Source organism: Ursus maritimus, unplaced genomic scaffold (genome assembly GCF_017311325.1).
Source record: "Ursus maritimus isolate PB19 unplaced genomic scaffold, ASM1731132v1 scaffold_1, whole genome shotgun sequence".
In the NCBI taxonomy this organism is placed as follows: Eukaryota; Metazoa; Chordata; class Mammalia; order Carnivora; family Ursidae; genus Ursus; species Ursus maritimus.
In genome coordinates this window covers 36,875,795-36,897,341 of record NW_024423343.1, presented here as the reverse complement: position 1 = coordinate 36,897,341, position 21,547 = coordinate 36,875,795, and the positions used below count along the sequence as shown (strand labels likewise).

The following is a 21,547-nucleotide window of genomic DNA, read 5'->3' as shown; positions in this document are numbered from 1 at the left end:
AACCTAAGGACGCCCTTCCTCATTATGCTTGAATGGCACACCTCTCTCCTTTCCACTGAAGTATATTCCTACCACAAACCCTGCCCTTCTCACCTAACAGGAATCCATTTTTTTTTTCTTGTAATCTCTGCACGCAATGTGGGGCTCAAACTCAAAAACGAAAGATCAAGAGTTGCATGCTCTTCATGCAAGTCGTCCCAGGAATCCATTTCTTATTATGCAGAGGCTCTGAAGTATCTCTATACCTCCACAAGAAATGACAGAGTGCCCCTTTCTTTATGACGATACACCAGCACATCAAATACTGTCCCCACAGGAATGAGTTGTCACCTTTAAAACTTTCCATTACCTTTGTAGTAATTTAATTGTCTTTAGAAAGAAAACAGAAGAATACTGCAGGTGGAATAATGTTTAACACACTTGTGCCAAACCCTACCCCTCCTCATCTGTTGGCTTTCATTTCTCTTCTACATCATGGAAAGGCTAACACGATTAACTTTAAACAAATTTTTATTACACAAAGGTGGTCACATAATTGGATATTTCTTTACTTTGTACACAATTATTCTTACTCTCCACAGAAAGGCTGCTTAACTTTTCATCTGGTGATGGCAAACACTAAAATCCTGATTTTAACAGAATAGTAGTAAAAATGCCTCAGTGATTAAGTTGAAAGCAGTACATTGGTACATGGCTCTTGCACTCATTTATCAGGAATGTACAAATGTCTTTTTATTCAAAAATACAAAATAAATTATCTGTAGGCATGGACAATGACAGCAGTAAACCATTATATGTTGTCAACTGAAACCAGTAACTGATGGTTATAGTGATTTTCTTAACATCAGCCAGCCTTTTCTTCAGTCATTTCCTTCAACTGACTTCTCTGAAGTTATGGTTGAGGAGTACAGCCTTAAGCTTCCTCTCACAGTTCATTAATAATGGTAAAGCACTATTCTAGGAATCAGAACATGCCACCTCCCATACCACCTCCCATTCCACCCATTCCGCCCATTCCTGGGTCCTTCTCTTCTTTAGGAATTTCGGTGACTACAACTTCTGCTGTAGTTAACAGAGAGGCCACTCCAGCAGCATCCAATAAAGCAGTTCTTACAACCTAAGTAAAAAGTTTAATAAAATATTACCGTTTTTCTTAGTGAAAAATGAAAAAGACTTAATGAAGAGTTCTTGAATTTTTAGAAAATGGTCAACTATTTACCTTAGTTGGATCAATGATTCCTTTTTCCACCATATCCACAAAATCTCCAAGCATAGCATCATAACCAATTTCTGAGGAACTCTGCATAATTTTCTCAACTATCAACGATCCTTCAACACCTGCATTCTTAGCAATGGTCATTGCAGGGATTTTGAGTGTTCTCTTAATAATTTCTATACCTAAAGACAACAAATTTTAGCAAATTTAGTTTCATTCTTTTGTAAAAATTACAACACAGTTTTATTTGTGAGATTATTGATACAGGAAAACCCCAACTGGGAAATTCCACAGGTCAAATCATTCCCCCTGAAAGACATGACTGCATCTTTCACCTATTCGCTGACTATCAGTGCTATTCTATCTTTGTTATTATGGAAACTGCTTTGTGATTTTTGTTCTATTTAATGGGCAGCAACAATATTCTAACAGACTAAAATCAGGCTGCAAGGGCGCCTGGGTGGCTCAGTCTGTTAAGCGTCTGCCTTCGGCTCAGGTCATGATCCCAGGGTCCTGGGATCGAGCCTCGAGTCGGGCTCCCTGCTTAGCGGGGAGTCTGCTTCTCCCTCTCCTTCCCTTTCATGCTGCCTCTCCCTCTCTCCATCAAATAAATAAAGTCTTAAAAAAACAAAAAAGACTTTAAAAAATAAAGTCAGGCTCCAAATTAACTCCTTTGTAAGGCAATTTTACCAATTTTTTGATCTTCATTAGCTGGAGTTAGTGAATCCAAGGCTGGAATGCACCGAAGCAGGGCACAACCCCCTCCCAGAACAATGCCTTCTTCAACAGCAGCTCGTGTCGCATTGAGGGCATCTGTAACTCTGTCTTTCTTTTCATTCACTTCAACATCACTTGTCCCACCAACCTAAAGATTAGAAGAATTCCAGTTGGTATGGGCTTCTCCCATTCAAGATGCTGACTGGCAAGAGTCACTAAAAAGCACTGGGTTTACTTTAAAAAAAAATGTAAAAAAAAGGTTGCCTATTTTGTTAAAAGTGACTGCATGATTCAATAGCTAATAGGGTGAGTGCAGTATCCCATGAGTCCAATACCGAAGTGATCATTAATAAAACACCTTTTTCCACAGCAACACTCCCAAGTCTGGTTTTAAGGAAGGAGACTATTCCAACGAAGAAATTTTATATAAATATACTCCATTTCCTAAAACATTTTGGTTATACAACACTATTAGGGAATACCACAGAAGCAAAATCATTCTTGGGCTCAGAACCCAAGAAGCTCATTTACAACAATGGATCTTACCTTCAACACAGCTACTCCATCTGAGAGTTTTGCCAGACGTTCATTCAGCTTTTCCTTCTCATATTCACTAGTTGTGATATCTAACTGCTCAATGATTTCTTGAATACGTTTTTCAATTTGAGCCTTGTCACCTTTTCCCTTTAAGAGCATGGCATCATCTTTGGTCACAATGACCTCTCCAACTTTTCCTAAGTCGTGAGGCTGAACATCTTCGAGATTTAGAGTCAATCCTTCTTCCCCAAATACCTACACAAAAACATTTAAAAATGAACCAGTTGCAGGTTAGTTTTTCATCATACCAAGTTTATCAATAATATATCGTGTGGGTGTTTTGATGAGAGAAACATAATACTGTATTTCTTTGAAATTTGAGATTTCAAGATAATTGCTAGTCCAGATAAGACTTGATCAAGTTTGTCACTGCATTTCCCACTTCTCACTTAATCCTCAGTATTCTTTATTTGAGTAAGTAGAAACTCAGCTCCTCCAAGGTCACTTCTGGTAGAGCCAGAACTAGACCTTAGACCTAAACTCTTAAGTCCTAGGTCTTTTTCTACTGTATTCTTGAAAACAGATTGGTTAAATAACCCTATTCTTAGGCTAGACTCATGGCAAGTTAGAGAAGGGAACTTAGCACTATTTAATCGAACCTTCACCTCACAGACATCCAACAGAAACACAGATTAAGTAAATAGTTCAAACAGTAGTATCTGACTGTGAAAAATAATTAAATCTACCTATAAATCTTAGGCCTGGAAATATAAAACATTCAGCAAACCAACATCACATATATTTACTTACTGCACCACCAGTAGCAATAGCCATGTCTTTAAGCTGGTTCTTTCTATTGTCACCAAAACCTGGAGCTTTGACTGCCACAACCTGAAGACCAACTTTTAGCCTGTTAAGAACAGTTATTAATAAGAATGAGATTTAAATTTATTAAAAACGCTGTCTACTTCTTAAGTTCTAAGATTACTTAGGAAGCCACTTTGTTTTCTCAAGATTTTAGTTATGGGTGCCTGGGTGGCTCAGTCGGTTAAGCATCTGCCTTCGGCTCAGGTCATGATCTCGGATCGAGTTCCGTATCATGCTGAACGGGAAGCCTGCTTCTCCCTCCCTCTGCCTCTCTGCCCTGCTTGTGTGTGCTCTCTCTCAAATAAATAAATAAAATCTATTATTTTTTTAAAAATTTTAAAAAGATTTCAGAGAGTGAGAAAGGGCATGAAGGGGGGCACAGAGGGAAAAGGAGAAGGAGGCTCCCCGCTGAGCAGGGAGCCCAAAGCGGGACTCAATCCCAGGATCCTGGGACTATGACATGAGCCAACGGCAGACTCATATCTGACTGAGCCAACCAGGCACCCCTGGAAACCACAGTTTTCAGAAGTTTTTGCTTCCTAACAACTTTTGGTCAAATTAAGACATGAAAGAGCAACTTTCCATTCATCCATGTTTGCCAGTATCTAATTACCTTCTTCACAAACTGCTGACCTTACTTTCTAGTTAAACTGAACCCAGAATGAAAATGTTAATGTAAGCAAAAAAACTTTTAAGTTAAAATACAGTGATAACTATTTTATAGATTATGAAAATCAGAAGAGTTACTAATTATTAAATTTAGGGATCTAATAAGCATTTACCCCTACCCTATGGGTTCTATTTAGTATTAGATCAAGTTACTACTAAAGTTTGAGCCAACAGTGTTCTTAATTCAGTTCCTTTACAAATATAAGTATTGCTGATAATAGCATTATGCTCACCTGCAATTTTATCAGATAATGAATACCTGAAATATACAAAGGAAAGTCCACTCGAGACTAGATTGTGAAAGAGTATTTAAAATTCAGGACAGTGCGGGTCTGTTTTATTAAAAAGCTGAATAAAAAACAGAGGGATAAACTGCAATAGTATGCCAAATAAATCAGCCATCCAATGTTACAGATACCAGTAAAATGGCTCAATGAAACCGTGTAGGTCTACTGTCTGCTTTTTATTTTGGCTTCAAATCCCACAATCTCATAAGGCTTTTCATAACCCAAAAAGCAAATCTAAGCTAACAAACATTCCAGGATAAGTCAACTCACTTGGCACTTTTGTGTCAAGATATGCAATCTGTCATACATAACTATTTCATTTGTGCATTTCTGTTATAATGGAATTGGAAAGTATTACTTCTGATAACTCAATTCTAGGAGTAGGAAGAATATATACTTTAGTAATGCCCTAATATTTTTTTTAACATCTTTTTAAAAATAAGTAATCTCCACACCCCATGTGGGACTCAAACTCACAACCTGAGATCAAGAGTCATATGTTCTTCTGACTGAGCCAGCTAGGCACCCCAATAATGCCTTAAAATTGTGTTTATAGCATTAACTACCTATGTTAAAGTCAAAAATAATACATTATAGATTTAAAAAATTAAGTGAATAGACCTCAATTTATTTTAAATGGAGTGTCAAGTTCTCTACTTCAGACCATTAATTAAAATTTTCTTTTAGGGGCGCCTGGGTGGCACAGCGGTTAAGCGTCTGCCTTCGGCTCAGGGCGTGATCCCGGCCATATGGGATCGAGCCCCACATCAGGCTCTTCTGCTATGAGCCTGCTTCTTCCTCTCCCACTCCCCCTGCTTGTATTCTCTCTCTCTGGCTGTCTCTATCTCTGTCGAATAAATAAATAAAATCTTTAAAAAAAAAAAAATTTTCTTTTAACAGATTATGACATACTGACAACTAAATACACTTTGATCTAAAGTTGAAAAAATATTTTACTTACTTCTTCCCATTCAAAATTAAATTGTGAAAATATTTTTCCAGAAAAAAAAGTCATTTCTTCAAAACAACCGTACACATTTATAATAAAAAATAGACAACCACATACAAAATTAGGCTATGTTATGAAAAAGTTGCACAAAAAGAAAGGACCATTATAACCAGACCGACCAAGAGTTCATGAAGTACACCTATATTACACACATCACTAGATACTATCACAAATGGTTCAATGTGGGTACATAATGGAGATTTCACACATCAATACAAAAAACTGCCTTACATCTGGAAATGTAAACCAAATACCATGGCCTATTACCTATTCAAAACAAGTGTACTCAGAGCTTCTCCATCAACATCTTCGGCAATTATGACCAAGGGCTTACGGTGAGCATTGGCAATTTCAAGAGCAGGTACAATGGACTGGACACTAGAAATTTTCTTTTCACTCAACAGAACATAGGCATCTTGGAATTCACATTTCTGACCTGCAAAAACAAAGAACATTTCAAAACAACTTAAAACATTAACAATATTCTGAAAACAGCTGCAATTTAAATGAAAAAGCTATAAACCACAGTTTTAGTACATTTCAAGTGACTAATGAGTTCATGATTTTCCTTTCATTTCTCTTTACAGTAACTTTTGAAATATATAGATTTATTTTCTTAAAGTATGACCTGATAAATGCTTGCAGTCTGACATATGGCAAACTGTATTTTTTTAAAAATTTCATTTATTGACTTCTTCTTACCTTTTGATGTATTAATAAAATATGGAGAAATATAACCTCGATCAAACTTCATGCCTTCAATAATTTCTAATTCATCATTTAGTGTTTTTCCATCCTATTAAAAAAAAAAAACAATTAACTGTATGAATTTCATTAAAGAAACAAAAAATTCTAATGATAGACCAGACTAAGAGACCCCACTGATCACAAGGGATCCAGGCATAAGTATGCAAATACCCTAAGGCATCCAACTCCAATTCGGCAAAAATTTAAAAATGTGTATTTTTTTATTTTTACATCCAGAAGACAGTATCATTTAAGTTAGAATGGATTCATTCCTGACAGCAAAGGCTAAAAACTCACACAAAACTTAGTTAAGTACTCCAGTGTCATAAATGCTAACATTACACATAAAGGAAACAAATATATGAAACATACAGTTTAAATTTTTGTATTTAAAAACTGTTTTGATCATCAGACAATTCATTCCAAGCTATCATTAAGAACACTTGCCTTCACTGTGATGACACCCTTTCTTCCAACCTTTTTCATTGCATCGGAAATGATGTTGCCAATTTCTTTGTCTCCATTTGCAGAAATCGTAGCAACCTAAAACAATCCAGTTACTCTTCCAAGTTAAAAAGATAAGGCCAGCATCCTCAGTCAGCTCCCCTCCCTTTCCTGTAACTTCCAAACTGATACATGGGGGGCAGGGGGAGGAGAGTATGGACAAAGATGACATGGTCTAATAGTCCTAACCAAGTGTTGGTTCTGTTTTCAATTTTTTTAAAATTTATCATTTGGCTACATTATTATTAAAAGATATGAAATAAACATACAACTATTCTTTTTAAAAAAGGGAGGATTCCCCCCGCCCGGGAAAAAATGGCAATATTCTAACACGATAAAAAGTTATGCACCTTTTGATAAATGGCCGAAGAACATTTTCCATACAAACAAATGAGTTTTACTCACAGCCATGTAGAACTAAAGTGATAGCCCACTAAGACTCTAGTTATGGTCATTGCATTATTTTCAAATATTATTTAGCAGTATGTCAGTAACTGGTTGGTATCATTATTCTGACACTGGTATGTGACTATGAAGTAAAATCACATTTATCATAAAATATGAAAAATCCTTACCTGAGCAATTTCTTCAGGGGTTGTCACGGGTTTAGACTGCTTCTTAAGTTCAGCAATTACAGCATCAACAGCTAACATCACACCTGATTCAAGAATAAATGCCATTACAATGCTCATTCTCTCATGGTTCCTCGTCAAGTAAAAATTTCAATTTATGTTAAACAGTTCAGTGTGTTAATAGCCTGTACAATGCCTCTTTGCCAGCACTCTTCCTAATCTCATGGAGTTGAATGGCATGCACTGAAACAGGAACTTTAAAAGATAAATGAAAGCTCACAGGCCAAAATTATTGTGAAAACTGGACTAAGGAAAAAAACCAAGGTGTATAATTTCAAGAATCTCACCACTCAACTCATTCTGTGTAAACTAGTCCCAATCCAATCATGTTGCACGTTTCCAACAGGGTCACTCAACCCTTCTCTCAACTGAATGACATGCCCCCACAGGTTTTAATTATCTGAAATTTCCTCATCTAATATGTAATTATAAGCAAAATACTTGTTTTAAAAGTCAACAGCATCACAACATGGATTTATGAGAACCCACTTTTGTTCAAGTGGGATTAGTGCTGGCTCTTCTCTTGAGAAATTTAACTTCAACAAATAAAAAATCCAAAGAACGGATTGTAGTAACAATTTTCTTGGAGAAAATAATAACCTCAACTGATACTTGTCCATGATTTACACTCACACTGCTTTTTTTTTTTTTTTTTAAGAGGGAAGGAGTGAGAGAGCAGGGGGGACAGCAGGGGGAGAATTTTAAGCAGGCTCCATGCCCAGCACGGAGCCCGATGTGGGGCTTGATCTCATGACCTGAGCCAAAATCAAGAGCCAGACGCTTAACCAACTGAGCCACCCAGGTGCCCCTCAAACTGCTTTTAATGTAACACATTGATCTGGACCTCAAACACTGAAATAGATGAAATGCTGATACATCAGTGTGCTGGGATGCCAATTCTGACAAAACTGTTAAAAGCATCCCCCCTTACTCCCAAGTCTCCTAATTTGAACAATAATATACCCTAGAGATAAGTAGCAATTACATTTTCAAGACGGAAAAACCAAGTTTTAGTACATAGTTAAAAAACGGCAGTGACTGGACTTAAGTCTGTATCACTATGAAGCTCATGCTTAAGAGGAGATCTTTAAATTGCGCTCGTTCCCCAAAGCAAGCAATAACAAACAAAACGAAGACCACTAATGTACTATGTGCTCTTAAGCACATAAAGTTTGACATCCTGGGTGACTTAGTTTAGCCCTACTTTGTAAAATATCAAAACTGTGTAACCTCTCCCTGTGCTAATCCCCAAAAGCTTACTATTTTCAAGGTACACAATACATGCTGTATCTTCCAATAAACTTCATGTGTTGGGGGGGGGGGTTAGGGGACTCAAGACACAGACAGAGAAGAGGAGGACAAAAAGGAATGTCTCAGTCATATTTCCCTCCTCAATACCTAGTGTAGTACAGATCACCTAAGCCAGGTATCCAATCACTATTTGCTGAGGGAAAACGCAGATTTTTTTTTAAGAGAAAGGTGAAACAAGAACCAACTTTTTAAGACACTTCAAGACACTGGTGACAATGAAGAGACTTTCCTACCTCTTCTGATTTCCACAGGATTAGCACCTTTGCTAATCTTCTCAAAGCCTTCCTTGGCAATAGAGCGTGCCAGGACAGTAGCAGTTGTGGTGCCATCCCCAGCCTCTTCATTCGTGTTATTGGCAACATCTTGAACAAGTTTAGCGCCAATATTTTTATATTTATCTTTTAAGTCAATTGACTTTGCTACGGTCACACCATCTTTTGTTACTTTGGGACTTCCCCAACTCTGTTCAATAATCACTGTTCTTCCCTACAGAGAAAAAAAAAATGTGACAGAATACATACTCTAAGTGCTATTTAGCTTAAAACACAACAAGCAGTTTTGAATAACAGGATAATTACTTCAAAGTCTCAACACAAATTGTCACTTTTATCAGATCTGCAACATGAATCTCAAAGGCAAATTCATCAGTGTTCTTAGCTTAGAGACAAAATGACCTCTTCTGTTGCCAGGTGCTTAACCCTGCATGAGATTTTTTGGAAGATAAAAATCCTAGAGACTGAAAGATGTCATCTCATTAAAACAAAACAAAAACACCGCAAACCCACATAAGGTAAACCAGAACAATATGGTAGATCATAATGAAATTTCAGAATATTCTTCACATAATTTATTGATAAGTTTTGTCCGGTGCCCGCTATCTTTGAAAGTAATGTGAAAATTACTTTTAAACTGGCTTTAATATTTACCTACTAAAATACCAACAGCAAGGCAAGTACAAGTCACTCTTCCAGGGAGGGCTGCTTCAATGTTAAATCCCAATCATGGTGCAAACAGCATTGGCAGCTTCTGGATTTGAACCAAAGCTGCTACTTGTGAGGCATGCCACATTTTACACAGTATGTATCAATACTTATATATCAATACTTCGATACTGGAACTGTCAACCTGAAATCAAGCATCACTTCACTTGTTCATTACCTTCAAAGGCCTTCTCAAATTGTTACCCCTCACTCACCAACCTCTTTATGGTAAATGAGACTTAAAATTTTAAATGTGCTTTGGAACAGAATGGACAACGTAAAAACATTAAGTAAAACTAGCACCTACAAGCACATACTTGGAAGTACCATAGGAGATAAATTACATACTTCCACCAATGGTACCAACTACTGGGAAAAAAATCTAAAAGGTAGGCAAGCGAGATGATTAAGTCTACCTTCCAACAATTCTACCTTCCGGTTGCGAATCCACTTTCATCTGTGAGTTACCACTCTGTTACATCATACTTTATAGAAAAAAAAAGTTTCGCAAATTTTAAAGAAACAGTCTAAATTTTAAGACCACTGTATCTAAGTAAAGAAAAAAAAAGATTAAGCAGTAACTAGGAACTCTTATGGGTATATTGGGGTTTCTGAACAATGGATACTGAAGTATTTACTATTCGATAGCTCGGTATGACTCTATGGTATTAAAATATTATTCCTTAACTCACAATACTATAAATTACAACAAAATAAAAACATTGATACCTTTGGCCCCATAGTAACGGCTACAGCATCGGCTAAAAGGTCTACACCTTGAAGCATTAAGGCTCGGGCATCTGCACCAAATTTTACATCTTTGGCATAGGCCCGAGTGAGATGAGGAGCCAGTGCTCTGGACACTGGCCTAATTTGGCGAAGGACTGCGGGTAATCGAAGCATTTCTGTGGAGGGGGGGAAACAATCAGATTAGCAGTACATCCATACTAGGAGTACCCCTGCGTATTACAGCAAACATGACATGCATACACCACACCAGAATAAGAAATGTTAGGTGTGAGTTGGATTGACCTCTGCCAGTCACTAACCCGGGCCACGGGAACAGGTTCAGAACGCCAGCTACCTGCGTAAGTCCCCACGTGAGGCCGTCCCCGAGCCTAACTAGAGCACTAGCACAAAGCACACCATCTCCTTCCTCAAGGCTACCTACCCCAACCGTTAAAAACGAGTTAATCTTTCATCGCTAAAATAGCCTTGAGAGCAAATCCACTCCAAATGTCCTCCTAAAAAACCAAGTTTGCAGGAAAGGGGTGGGCTATAAACTAGAGTAACCAATGGAGAAAAAACATTCCTGACGGTGCAAAAATCTGCTTAGCAAGATGTGTCTTCATGTAACCACTCGGGGCAACTGTATCAGAGCAGCCCGCAAGGCCGCGATGCTGGGGGGCTCCGGCCCGGCCCACTCCGCCCGGCCCCACGTGTCTTTCCATTAGGACACCCTCAGCAAGGTCAAGGGTGGAGAGCTGTCCAGGGGGCCAAAGGCGGCTGAGACCACCCTCCCCAGCCCCCCTGCAGTCGACCAGGACAGGGTTGCAACGGAAAGCCCACGTGAATTATTCACTCCCCCGATTCCACACTAACTCCCGTGCAAGCCCTCCCTCCTGCGCCCTGCCCAGGCGAGCAATCCACGCCGCACGTGACGGGCACCGACATGGACCCGTGAGGCCTGGCCCGGCGGCCCGGGCCTGCGGCGCCGCAAGAAAGCCCTGGCTCTCGCCCGCCGGCCCAATCAGGCAGGACCACAGGGCCTGGGGAGAGGGCCGGCTCAGCGGTCCCGGGCGCCCGGAGGTGGAAGCGCGGGGCGGCCGTGTACCTGCGGGGCAGCGGCACAGCGTGCAGACGATGAGGAAGGCCGTCGGAGACGAGTGAGGGACAGAGTGCACGGCGCACACGGCAAAGAGCCCGTGTCCCCTCCCTCCGCCGCCTTCCCCCCGCCCCACGGCACCGCGTGCGCGGGCGGCTCCCACCCCTTCCCGTCCGCCGGGGCCCGGCAATCGGCACGCGCCACGCGCCAGCTCCGCCCCTCCCTACCCGAGCAGGGCCAGGCCCGGGGCTCAGCCCTCTCCGGCCGGCTTAGGCTAGTTCCCGGGCTGCACTCGGTTCCAGAACTTTCTGGGAAGCTCTGCACTCTCTGTGGGTCAAGGTTCAAAGCGCGTCATTTCCGGGAGAGGGGCGGAGAGCTAGTACTTTCACCTCGGCAGGCGGCCTAGAAAAGCCTAGAAAGAACTCTTTTCTTCCGCCTCCCTGTGCTCGCGTCAGTGGCGGGCGCACAGACCTCGGGACGAATCGCAGCGCGCGCTAGTGCGGCCACCCCTTTTTGCGGGGAGGAGCGGGGGGCGGGAGCGAGCGCGCCTGCGCGCTAGGCGGTCTTTTCCCACGTTCACGTGGCCCGCGGGTCGGACTGCGGGTCTCCTTGCAGCGGCGGCAGCTCCAGAGCTGAGTACGAACTGCGGCGGCCGGAGTCATGGTGAGTCCCGCATGGGGTGGAGGCCGGAAAGCGCGGCTCTGCCTGAAGCGCATGGACAGCCTGGCGCTTCTCCTTGGGCTTAGCGGGAGGGGTAGGGGTCACTGAGTGACTCGCGCGTCAGCAACAATCCTGGAGAGGCCAGGGCCCATCGACCCTTTCCTCCGCCAAGGGCTCTGCACGAGTGTGCCCCGCACGCCTGTGGGCCCGGGGGCGGGAACCCGGACGCACGCGCTGCGGCAGACCCAAGTCTGCGAGGCCTTTGTGGGTGTGTAATATCTTGAAAAGCATGGCTCCAGGAGCAGGGATTGTCTGTTTTTGATGAAATTTTCCAGAGAAATCTGAGGAGGGAAAATATTTGACCTTGAAATAAACTAAGGTTGCCCTTAAAGCTCGTCTGATTGCTGACCAGAGGCGCAACAACGACCCCTAACATACGGAATGGGAAATTAAACTCAAAATGTAGAACAAAACATTCAGATGGTTTTCTTGAACGAATAATATGAATTTTGGCGTTAATTTTGAAAGCCACACGTGCTTTTTGATGTATAACGCTTAGAAGGTAATCACATAACTGCTTTTGTTTCAAATTTAACATTTCTGTTCTTACAGGCAGGGCAGGCGTTTAGAAAGTTTCTTCCCCTCTTTGACCGAGTTTTAGTTGAAAGGAGTGCTGCTGAAACTGTAACCAAAGGAGGTATTATGCTTCCAGAAAAATCTCAAGGAAAAGTGTTGCAAGCAAAAGTAGTAGCTGTTGGATCGGGCTCTAAAGGAAAGGTAAATGGGGCTAAAGTGGAACTATTTTCATGTGAAGTGGAGCGGAAAAAAGAAATCCTTGGTGCTTATTAAAAGTAGTCTGTTGAATAGCTTTGTGTTATCTTCAGGATCATTCCCTAATTCAGTCACGTCAAATCTGCCCCTTCAACGAAAATGATTGTAGAATGAAGTTGATGGAGAGTTCAATCAATAACCATTTGGTAGTCTAGTATGACCAGCGTTTTCTTCAAATTTTAAATGTTTGATAAAACAAAAAACAATGCTTAAGGATGATCCATGGGAGCTTATAGGAGTTGAAGGGAAATTTAACCTCTAACCCTTAATTGCCCTAATCTTTTCACTGTTTTTGGCCTTAGGTGGTATACTTCTGAAAGGAACAGGTTGGACCTAGCCTTACAGGCATTCTCCAATTAGTTGATTAGACCTCTCAAAGTCAGCCAGAATACACAGTAAATAACTTTGGGGTCACATACGTTAATTGCATTGTTCCAGTTGTTTGTAAGAAAGTTCTAGCAAAGAGCTATCCTGGAGTCTGGAATAGGAAGCCTTTGGGGAAGGGGCACTATGCTGCAGTCTCTCTCCTTAAATTTGCACTTTGATGGAAAGAAAATTGACTCATGATAGAAGTATAGGTTCCAAAATCTGGAAATACCTGTTGAATTTTTGTGTATTAGAAGTTAAACATGACCACTATATCTGATTTTTAAAACTGATTGATTTCACGTAGTCTGGAGTTTCTGTTAATATTTAACAATTTAAAAAGTTAGCTTAAGTTAATTTCCCATTATAACTCTGAACTTTACTCTGAAATTGGGTTTTAGTTTAAGCCTTCATGTATGCAATTTGTGTCAAAGTGTAATTCTACAGTGATATTTTTGAGGAAAGAGCTGTGATTATAGTGTAAATCCTATCACTTGGTCACCAAATTCTTTTTTGACAGTTAATTTGAATGAGCATATTTAATTAATAAAAGGTGTAAATATTTGGTGAACTAGATGTTTTACTGATAAATATCCTTATTTTCTTAAGGGTGGAGAGATTCAACCAGTTAGTGTGAAAGTTGGAGATAAAGTTCTTCTACCAGAATATGGAGGCACCAAAGTAGTTCTAGATGACAAGGTGTGTAAATTTATTATTTCTTAAAAGTTAAATATTTGTGGGGGGGCCTGGGTGGCTCAGTCGGTTAGGGGGCTGCCTTCAGCTCAGGTCATGATTCCAAGGTCCTGGGATCGAGTCCCACTTTGGACACCCTGCTCAGTGGGGAGCCTGCTTCTCCCTCTGCCGCTCCCCCTTCTTGTGCTCTCTTTCTCTGTCAAATAAATAAAATCTTTATTTAAAAAGTTAAATATTATTTTCTTAACTAATGTTTTCTCTATTTGCAGGATTATTTCTTATTTAGAGATGGTGACATTCTCGGAAAGTATGTGGACTGAAATCATTAAAATGGCATGAAGTGAAACTGCCCATTCCAGTGAAGTTGTGAAATCTTTCATCATGTAAATAATTTTCATGTCTCTTTTATAATAAACTAATGGTATCCAAACTAATGATATCCAGTGTCTCTAAAATTTAGTTTAAGTGTACTGATATAAACATTAGCAAATAAAAAATGCATAAATGAGTGGTTAATCTTTATTTGGTGATTTAAGATGGTTTTAGGGTTCTCTGGTGTTTTGTTTTGTTTGTTTTAAGTAACCTGCAGAAAATTCTGAGAAACAGTCTTTCCAATTTTTACATTGAATTTCACTTATTACATAGATTATTGATGCTGATACAAAGACATGGGTTTACATTTCCATTTTTAAAAGTAGTATTTTAAGCTTATGTATAACAAGTTTATATTGAAGTATCAGTTTTTCGTTTATGGAATCGTGTTAAGCATCTTGTAAGTTTTTAGAAAAACTTAGTGAAGTCCAGTTTTTAAATACTTGATATTACTACAAAATTTATTTTGCAAAAATCCATGGAAGGTTTAACAGCTACCATTGGTTGAATGCCTTTTACATACCAGGTGCTGTGTGATAGTGATTACAGCTAACATCTCAGGAGCATTTTCTATCCACTAGCTACTGTTGTGAGTACTTGGTGTATATCACTTCTCTCAATCTTTCAACAACCCTCTAGGGTATGGTCAGGCTCATCTTGCAAATGAGGAAGGTCAGGCACACACACTGGTTGAGTAATCACCAAGCACGCTCAGTAGGAAGTGGCAAAGCCAGGATTTGGCAGTCTCAGCTCCAGATGCTGCTGTCCAAAACTTTGTGGCTATTTTGTCAGAATTCTAAGCACTTGATACACATTATTTCAATCCTGGTTGATAACCACTCTGATCAGGAATGGGTAGTACCTGAGTGGTAGTTACGAGTATCTAGTTCATAATTTGTTGAATTTAACAAATAGGAAACGGAGTTAGAGCTGGACAAATAGCTTGATTTAGCTATAGCAGCTAGGGGGAGAAGGTTTAAACCCAAACAGTCCTCCACCAGACTTGATTACCAACCCCTAAACTTTGCCTCTCGGACCAGCTATTCTTGGTCAAATTTTCTAGTTTTTGTTACCTATAAATAAGTCTGATCATGGCTTTTAGAAAAGTGTGCCCTATATTTGTCTTGTAGAATTGAAATCTAGATGAAATTATAAATGGTGGGCACCTGGGTGGCTCTGTCAGTTAAGCGTCTGCTGTTGGCTCAGGTCGTGATCCCAGGATCTTTGGGTTGAGCCCTGCATCAGGCTCCCTGCTCAGCAAGGAGCCTGCTTCTCCCCCTCCCTCTGCTGCTCCCCCTGCTTGTGCTTTCCCTCTCAAAATCTTTAGGAAAAAAAAAAATAAATGGCATGGAATAAGTCTCAACTTTCGGTCATGTCCTTATCAGTAAAGCATGTGTGTATTTATGTTAATGTATGTGTTAGTGCCATTTGGTATACTAAGGCTTAATCTTTGTCGTCCTCAGTTATGAGAATTATTAAAAGCTTGATTTACAGCACCCTAGTGGGTCATCAGTTTCCTGTTGTCCCCGAGGCATAGCTAGATAATCTGCTTTGCTCTTTATAACCTTGTCAAGCATGGATTTCCCTGTTTACCAATGAGAAAACTGACTCAGTCTAGATGAGGAAACTTCAAGGCTCTGTGGCTGGTAAATCGTAGTTAGGCAACCAGTACAGGGACCATGTTCTCCAGTTCTGTTTTTCAAACACCCAAGCAGATAAGTTTTGAGATCTAAGGCAATGGTTTCCAAACCTTGGTTCATCCTTACAATTACCTGATATATTTAAAATTTCAGGACTCCATTTATATAATCTCTGAAATTAAAAGGATGGGGGAATTTTTTTTTTTGTACCTAGAAGTAGTTCCATAATGCTTGTCCAGCAGAATTGCTGAAGAAATAATTTTAGATTATGAGATTATCTTGGGAACTAATAGGGAAAAGAATTTTGGCATGAGAAATTTGGGCCTAAAAAGGGTATTGAGGGTGTGGAACCACATGTTTTCATAATACACTGCTGTCATTTATCTTTTGGTTAACAGAAAAACAATGAAGGTAAAATAGGCAAAATTCCAACTGGAATTTTTGTGGTTATACTACCTTTTTTGAGCATTTGCCACACACTTCTAAGCATTTAATATATAATCTTGTTTAATGACATGTAATCATAGCAACTCTGAGGCAGATACTACTTGCCTCATAGGTGAAAGAACAACTGGCTGAAGGTAACACCACTTTTAAGTCATAGCTTGGGATTGAACTCAGGTTTGTCAGACTTCAAAGTGTGCCTTAAGGGGTCTGTAGGTGGCTCAGTCAGTTAAGTGTCCAATTCCTGATTTGGGCTCAGGTCATGATCTCAGGGTTGTGAGATTGGGCTCCATGCATGGCATGGAGTCTGAGATTCTCGCTCTGCCCCTCTCCCTCCCTCACTTGCGAGCTCTCTCTCGAGATCTTTAAAAAAGTGTGCCTTAAACTATTCTACACAAAAAATTGGGGAAATTGAGAATAAAATTACCAGGAAACTATTGTGTTGTATGGGTATTACCACTAACATGGTTTTCCCTCCTATCCAGAAAATGTATGCTTTACAAAAATTTTTATCTAAAAAGTTGGAATTACAAGATTTCATTTTTATTTTATTAGAAGAACACAACATGAGATTTATCCTCAACAGATTTTTAAGCATACGATACAATGTATTTTTAATTATAGACACAGTGTTGTATAGAACTTTTTCCTCTTGCTTATCTGGAACATTGTCTTGATTAGCAGTTCCCCGTTTCCCCCCTCTCCCTAGTCCCTGGCAACTACCGTTCTACTCTGCTTCTATGAGTGACTATTTTAGATAACTCATAAGTGGAATCATGCTGTATTTATCCTGTGTTTGGCTATTTCATTTATAATGTCCTCTGAGTTTATTCATGTCACATATTGCAGTATTTCCTTGTTTAAAGCTGAACGTATATACCATGTTTCCTTTATCCATTCTTCTGGTAGATGGACATTGTTTCTACATCTTGGCTGTTGTGAATAGTGCTGCATTTAACTTGGAAGTACTAGTGTCTTTCAGAGATTTTTATTTCAGTTTTTCTGGATAAATACGCAGAAGTGGGATTGCTAGATAGAACTCTGGTAGTTCTGGGGTGCCTGGGTGGCTCAAATGATTAAGCATCTGCCTTCGGCTCAGGCTGTGATCCTGGGGTCCTGGGATCAAGCCCCAAATCAGGCTCCCTGCTTATCGGGGAGTCTGCCTCTCCCTCTCCCTCTGCCCCTCCCCCATGCTCATGCCCCATCCTTCTCACGCTCTAATAATAAGATCTTTAAAAAAAACTATGGTAGTTCTATTTTTAATTTTTTTTAAAGATTTTTTTTTTTTTTTTTTTTAAGTAATCTGCACCTACACAGGGCTCTAACTCACAACCCCAAGATCAAGAGTCGCACGCTCCACCAACTGAGCTGGCCAAGTGCCCTTCTGTTTTTAATTTTTGGGGAACCTATGGACTGTTTTCCATAGTGACTGCACCATTTTGCATTACCATCAACCAACATGGATCATAAGGTTTTATATATTAGAGGTACGAACTTGTCAAATTTGTCCTACTTTGATGTGCAGTTTTTGTTTCTAGCTAATCAAATCTCACTTCTAGTAGTGTTTTAAATTTTGAACATTTAAGTAAGTAATCCATAATTTATTACTGTATGGTCTATATGACTTTTTTTAACCAACGATTAGCTTATATCAACTTTATTATCCATTTTATCCACCACCACTACCCCACCTTGAAATTTGAGGTTAGCCTAATTTAGTATGAAAGAGAACCACACAAAAATGTACATACCAGGGAGGCACCTGGCTGGTTCAGTTGGAAGAGCATGCAATTCTTGAACTCAGGGTCATGAGTTTGAGCCCCACATTGGGTGCAGAGATTACTAAATATATATATATTAAAATATATATATTTAATATATATAATATATATTACTAAATATATATGAATATATTACTAAATATAATATATAAATATATAATATATAAATAAATATTATATAAATATATATATTATATATATTTTAAAGTGTACATACTAGAGCACCTGGGTGGCTCAGTCGGTTAAGCATCTGCCTTCAGCTTGGGTCATAATCCTGGAGTCCTGGGATCGAGCCCCACATCAGGCTCCTTGCTCAGTGGGGAGTCTGCTTCTTCCTCTGCCCTTCACCCTACTTGTGCTCGCTCACCACCCCCACTCATGCTCTCTGGCTCTCGCTTTTGCTCTCAAATAAATAAAATCTTAAAAAAAATAAAAAAGTATATCTACCAGGATATAATAATCATTGGGAGCCCTCTTGGCAACTGGCTACTACAATCACCAATTTGGTCAAATGTTCTGGAATTCTAGAGAGAGAAGTGAAGTGCCATGGGAGTTTGGTATTTTACTCAACTGTAGTCAAAGTTGTCTAAGTTTGAAATCTTTTTAATATGTCATTTGTTCAATTTGTTCAACTATGAACATACCTCCCTATACTTCCCTGCTGCTTCAACTTTGGTTGGCCTGGGATGAAATCTGCATCGCCACACAGAAATGCTACCCATACTTTAAGGCACATTTTGACTACTTCATGAATCATTCATAGTGTTGTCAGTTTTGCTCTTAGGTTGGCTTCCTTCAAGCCAACATAGTTAAGGCAGTCCCAAACTTGGCAATGTCATGGTCAGAAAGAAAGGACCATCTCTTTTGGTATCTCCTCAAGAACAAGAAAACCTTTTTCCTAACCCTAACCCTAACCCTAACCCTTCCTCCAAACCTTCCCCCAAAGGTCTCCATCAGATATTCTTTTGTATTTCTTTAGGCTAAATGGAGTCAGATGCTTACCATTTAACCAAACCTTGGCTTAGGCCAATAGGGACTCAAACCTCAGCTAGAGATGGGTTTACCCTTCCCTGGTCATATAAGGAAAGATGGATACTGAGCAAGATAAAAGTATGTTTGCAAAGAACATGTGAAGGGGAATGGACAGCAAGTAAGAAACCTAAGACATTTTTGCTTTTTTTTTTTTTTTTTCCAGCTAGGCTCCACACCCAGCATGGATCCCAATGCAGGGCTTGAACTCATGACCCTGAGAAATCAAGACCTGAGCTGAGATCAAGAATCAGATGCTCAACTGACTGAGCCACCCAGGGCACCCCAACATTTTGCTTTGTAGTATAGTCATCTACAGTAATCTACATATCACCATTCCCCATTCATTTTTTAAACTCTTTGAGGAAAGGAGCATATACATTTATTTGTGTTTCTCAGCATTTGCTTATTGCCCTACACACAATGGGCATTCACTATTTTACTTGGATTTTAACATTCCCCAAAGAGAATTTCATATAGGATATTTTTGAAATTACTTATATTTTGGATTTATAAAATATTTTCTTCTAAAACTTTAATAGAAGTTGAGGAATATTTACTTTTTTTTTTTAAGATTTTATTTTTAAGTAATCTGTACACCCAATGTGGGGTTTGAACTCACCACCTCAAGATCAAGAGTCACACACTCTACCAACTGAGCTAGATATCCCAGGAATATTCACTTTTATACTTGCTTTCATCCTCTATTAGGTAGACAGAAACAAGTGCTGTGCATTATTTTCATCACAAATAAAGAAACTTTTGATAGTTCATCCAGAGTCTTACAGTAAACAGGCAAGAGAATTTAGGTTTTCTGAATCCCAGCCCAGAGTTTTTTCCATTTGGCCATACCTTTAAAAAGACTATTCCTTCTTTAACCAAAATGTTCAAGTAACCCATTTTTACATGTAATTGTTATTAGTGCTTATGCTCTATTTCTTTTCTTCTTCCCTTCCCTCTCTCATTCCCCAATTAGGTTAGAAAATTGTTTTTGTTTGGAGGTCATAGTCTGCAGACTGACAGAGGAATTAAAATGTGAAGGTTATAAGCTAGAAACATTTCAACTTTAAAGAACAAGGTTCTTCCTGTGAACAAGGCCAGAGTTGACATCACAATGCAACTTTATCAGACTTTTCAGAGATGAATGCCTATTCTGTTCCTGAATTTAATACCTACTTATTCACTTTTTCTTTTGTTTTTTTCAGATGAGGTGAAATCATATAACAAATCTGGGCTTAAGAGAACATTAAGATGAGCCCCTTCAATTATAGGTAACTGATATTTGCAAATCAGGAACACTACCACACAATCTGGGAAATTTTAACTTAATCCTTGGAGTGAGGTAGAGTTGTTCACAGACTTAGAGACCTACCTAGGACTCTACTCTTCCCAGACCCACCCCATGTCTCTTAGGAAGGCAACATTTGGGTGCCACTTGTCCTAGATTCTCACCATATTTAGCAAGATAATTGGTGATTGCACATCTGTCCCTACTGCCAGACTCTAAGCAATTTATGGTTAAAGATTGGGCCTTTTCATACTTTGTACCTCAGTGCTGAACACATAGTGGGGCTTAATAAGTATTTGTTGAATGAATAAATCTTTTGATATACTAGGAGGTAATGATGGAATTAAGTTCCTTGCTCTGGAAAAATTACCAGTCTGTACATCTTCAGAAAGAAGGAATCTTAAAGGCAAACCAGCTTCCTGTTGTCTAACCCCTTTGAGCAAAGTTCCAAGTCTCTGACAGTTATTCAGTTTTGCACCCACTAGTTTAACCAACCTTTCTTCCACTCCTCCCTCCATTTTTGGAGGCTGTCTGTGATACAGCTCTCAGGCATTCTCAATACACTTTAGGTGTATTTGATGGGATATTTGATGTTTTCTTCTTTTGGAAATCACCCCAGTATATGCAGTTTTTACCCTGTGAGCTGGCTTCCCATCTGGTATCCTATGACCTCCCTCATCCCAGATCAAAGCTTTAACGTTTCTAAACAGGAAACAAAAGTTTGCCAAAACTCCCATGATTTCATAACGTTAAGAGAACACTTAAAACATGCAACAAAGGAAATTTAGAATCATGTAAAGATGTACAGCTCCCACCATCTGTCAAGGGGCATTCATTTTCTCCTCCTGCTTCTGACTTGCAAAAAATACGAGCTAATTTTGCTGCCTAACGCAGAATACCAGATGTCCACGCTCTCTCAGATAATTAGCCTCTGAGTCTTTTATCTACACAAACTTGTCATTGAAAAGGTCCTTGGCTTTGAAGTCAGTGGATGGTGGAAATATCATTTGACGGTCTGAGCCCTAGTTTTTTTCAGATTGGGTCGGTTTCATGCTGGGGTCTGAGGAATTTTCCCAGACTGCTGGCCTGTTTTTCCACTTTGCCTGTTTAGGCGGATTTGGAGACAGAATTATGCTTCTCTG

The 21,547-nt window shown here is 39.6% G+C and overlaps 2 protein-coding genes across 3 annotated transcripts in view; one reads left to right on the top strand and one right to left on the bottom strand.

The window, feature by feature from the left end:
* Nucleotides 1-492: 492 nt before the first annotated feature.
* On the bottom strand, nt 493-11,663 carry HSPD1 (heat shock protein family D (Hsp60) member 1). Of its 2 annotated transcripts, none has more exons than XM_040642383.1 (12): nt 11,529-11,663; nt 10,206-10,381; nt 8,730-8,982; nt 7,129-7,211; nt 6,497-6,592; nt 6,005-6,098; nt 5,570-5,738; nt 3,281-3,380; nt 2,480-2,725; nt 1,907-2,081; nt 1,220-1,398; nt 493-1,117 (listed from the first exon to the last, which is right to left on the bottom strand). In XM_040642383.1, exons 2-12 carry the CDS (start codon nt 10,377-10,379, stop codon nt 965-967), a joined length of 1,722 nt encoding a protein of 573 aa, XP_040498317.1. In that variant the 5' UTR covers nt 10,380-10,381; nt 11,529-11,663; the 3' UTR covers nt 493-964. The 2 variants fall into 2 exon arrangements, with proteins under 2 accessions (XP_040498317.1, XP_040498311.1); XM_040642377.1 differs by lacking the exon at nt 11,529-11,663 and adding an exon at nt 11,311-11,456.
* Nucleotides 11,664-11,819: 156 nt separating this feature from the next.
* HSPE1 (heat shock protein family E (Hsp10) member 1) overlaps nt 11,820-21,547 on the top strand; it is a 33,660-nt gene continuing 23,932 nt past the window's right edge. Inside the window, exons 1-4 of the mRNA XM_008687309.2 lie at nt 11,820-11,964; nt 12,574-12,738; nt 13,768-13,857; nt 14,121-14,281. Of these exons, the coding sequence (XP_008685531.1) occupies nt 11,962-11,964; nt 12,574-12,738; nt 13,768-13,857; nt 14,121-14,171 (309 nt within the window). The 5' untranslated portion in view covers nt 11,820-11,961 and the 3' untranslated portion in view covers nt 14,172-14,281. Of the gene's footprint in view, nt 11,965-12,573; nt 12,739-13,767; nt 13,858-14,120 lie in introns of the transcript that reaches the window.

Coding starts and splice junctions, on each gene's coding strand:
- HSPD1 (XM_040642383.1), bottom strand. CDS start 10,379: ATGCTTCGATTACCCGCAGTCCTTCGCCAAATTAGGCCAGTGTCCAGA. Junction 2,726..3,280: donor CTATTGCTACTGGTGGTGCA/GTAAGTAAATAT, acceptor GTTTTTGTGTAG/GTATTTGGGGAAGAAGGATT. Junction 2,082..2,479: donor ATGGAGTAGCTGTGTTGAAG/GTAAGATCCATT, acceptor TCTAATCTTTAG/GTTGGTGGGACAAGTGATGT.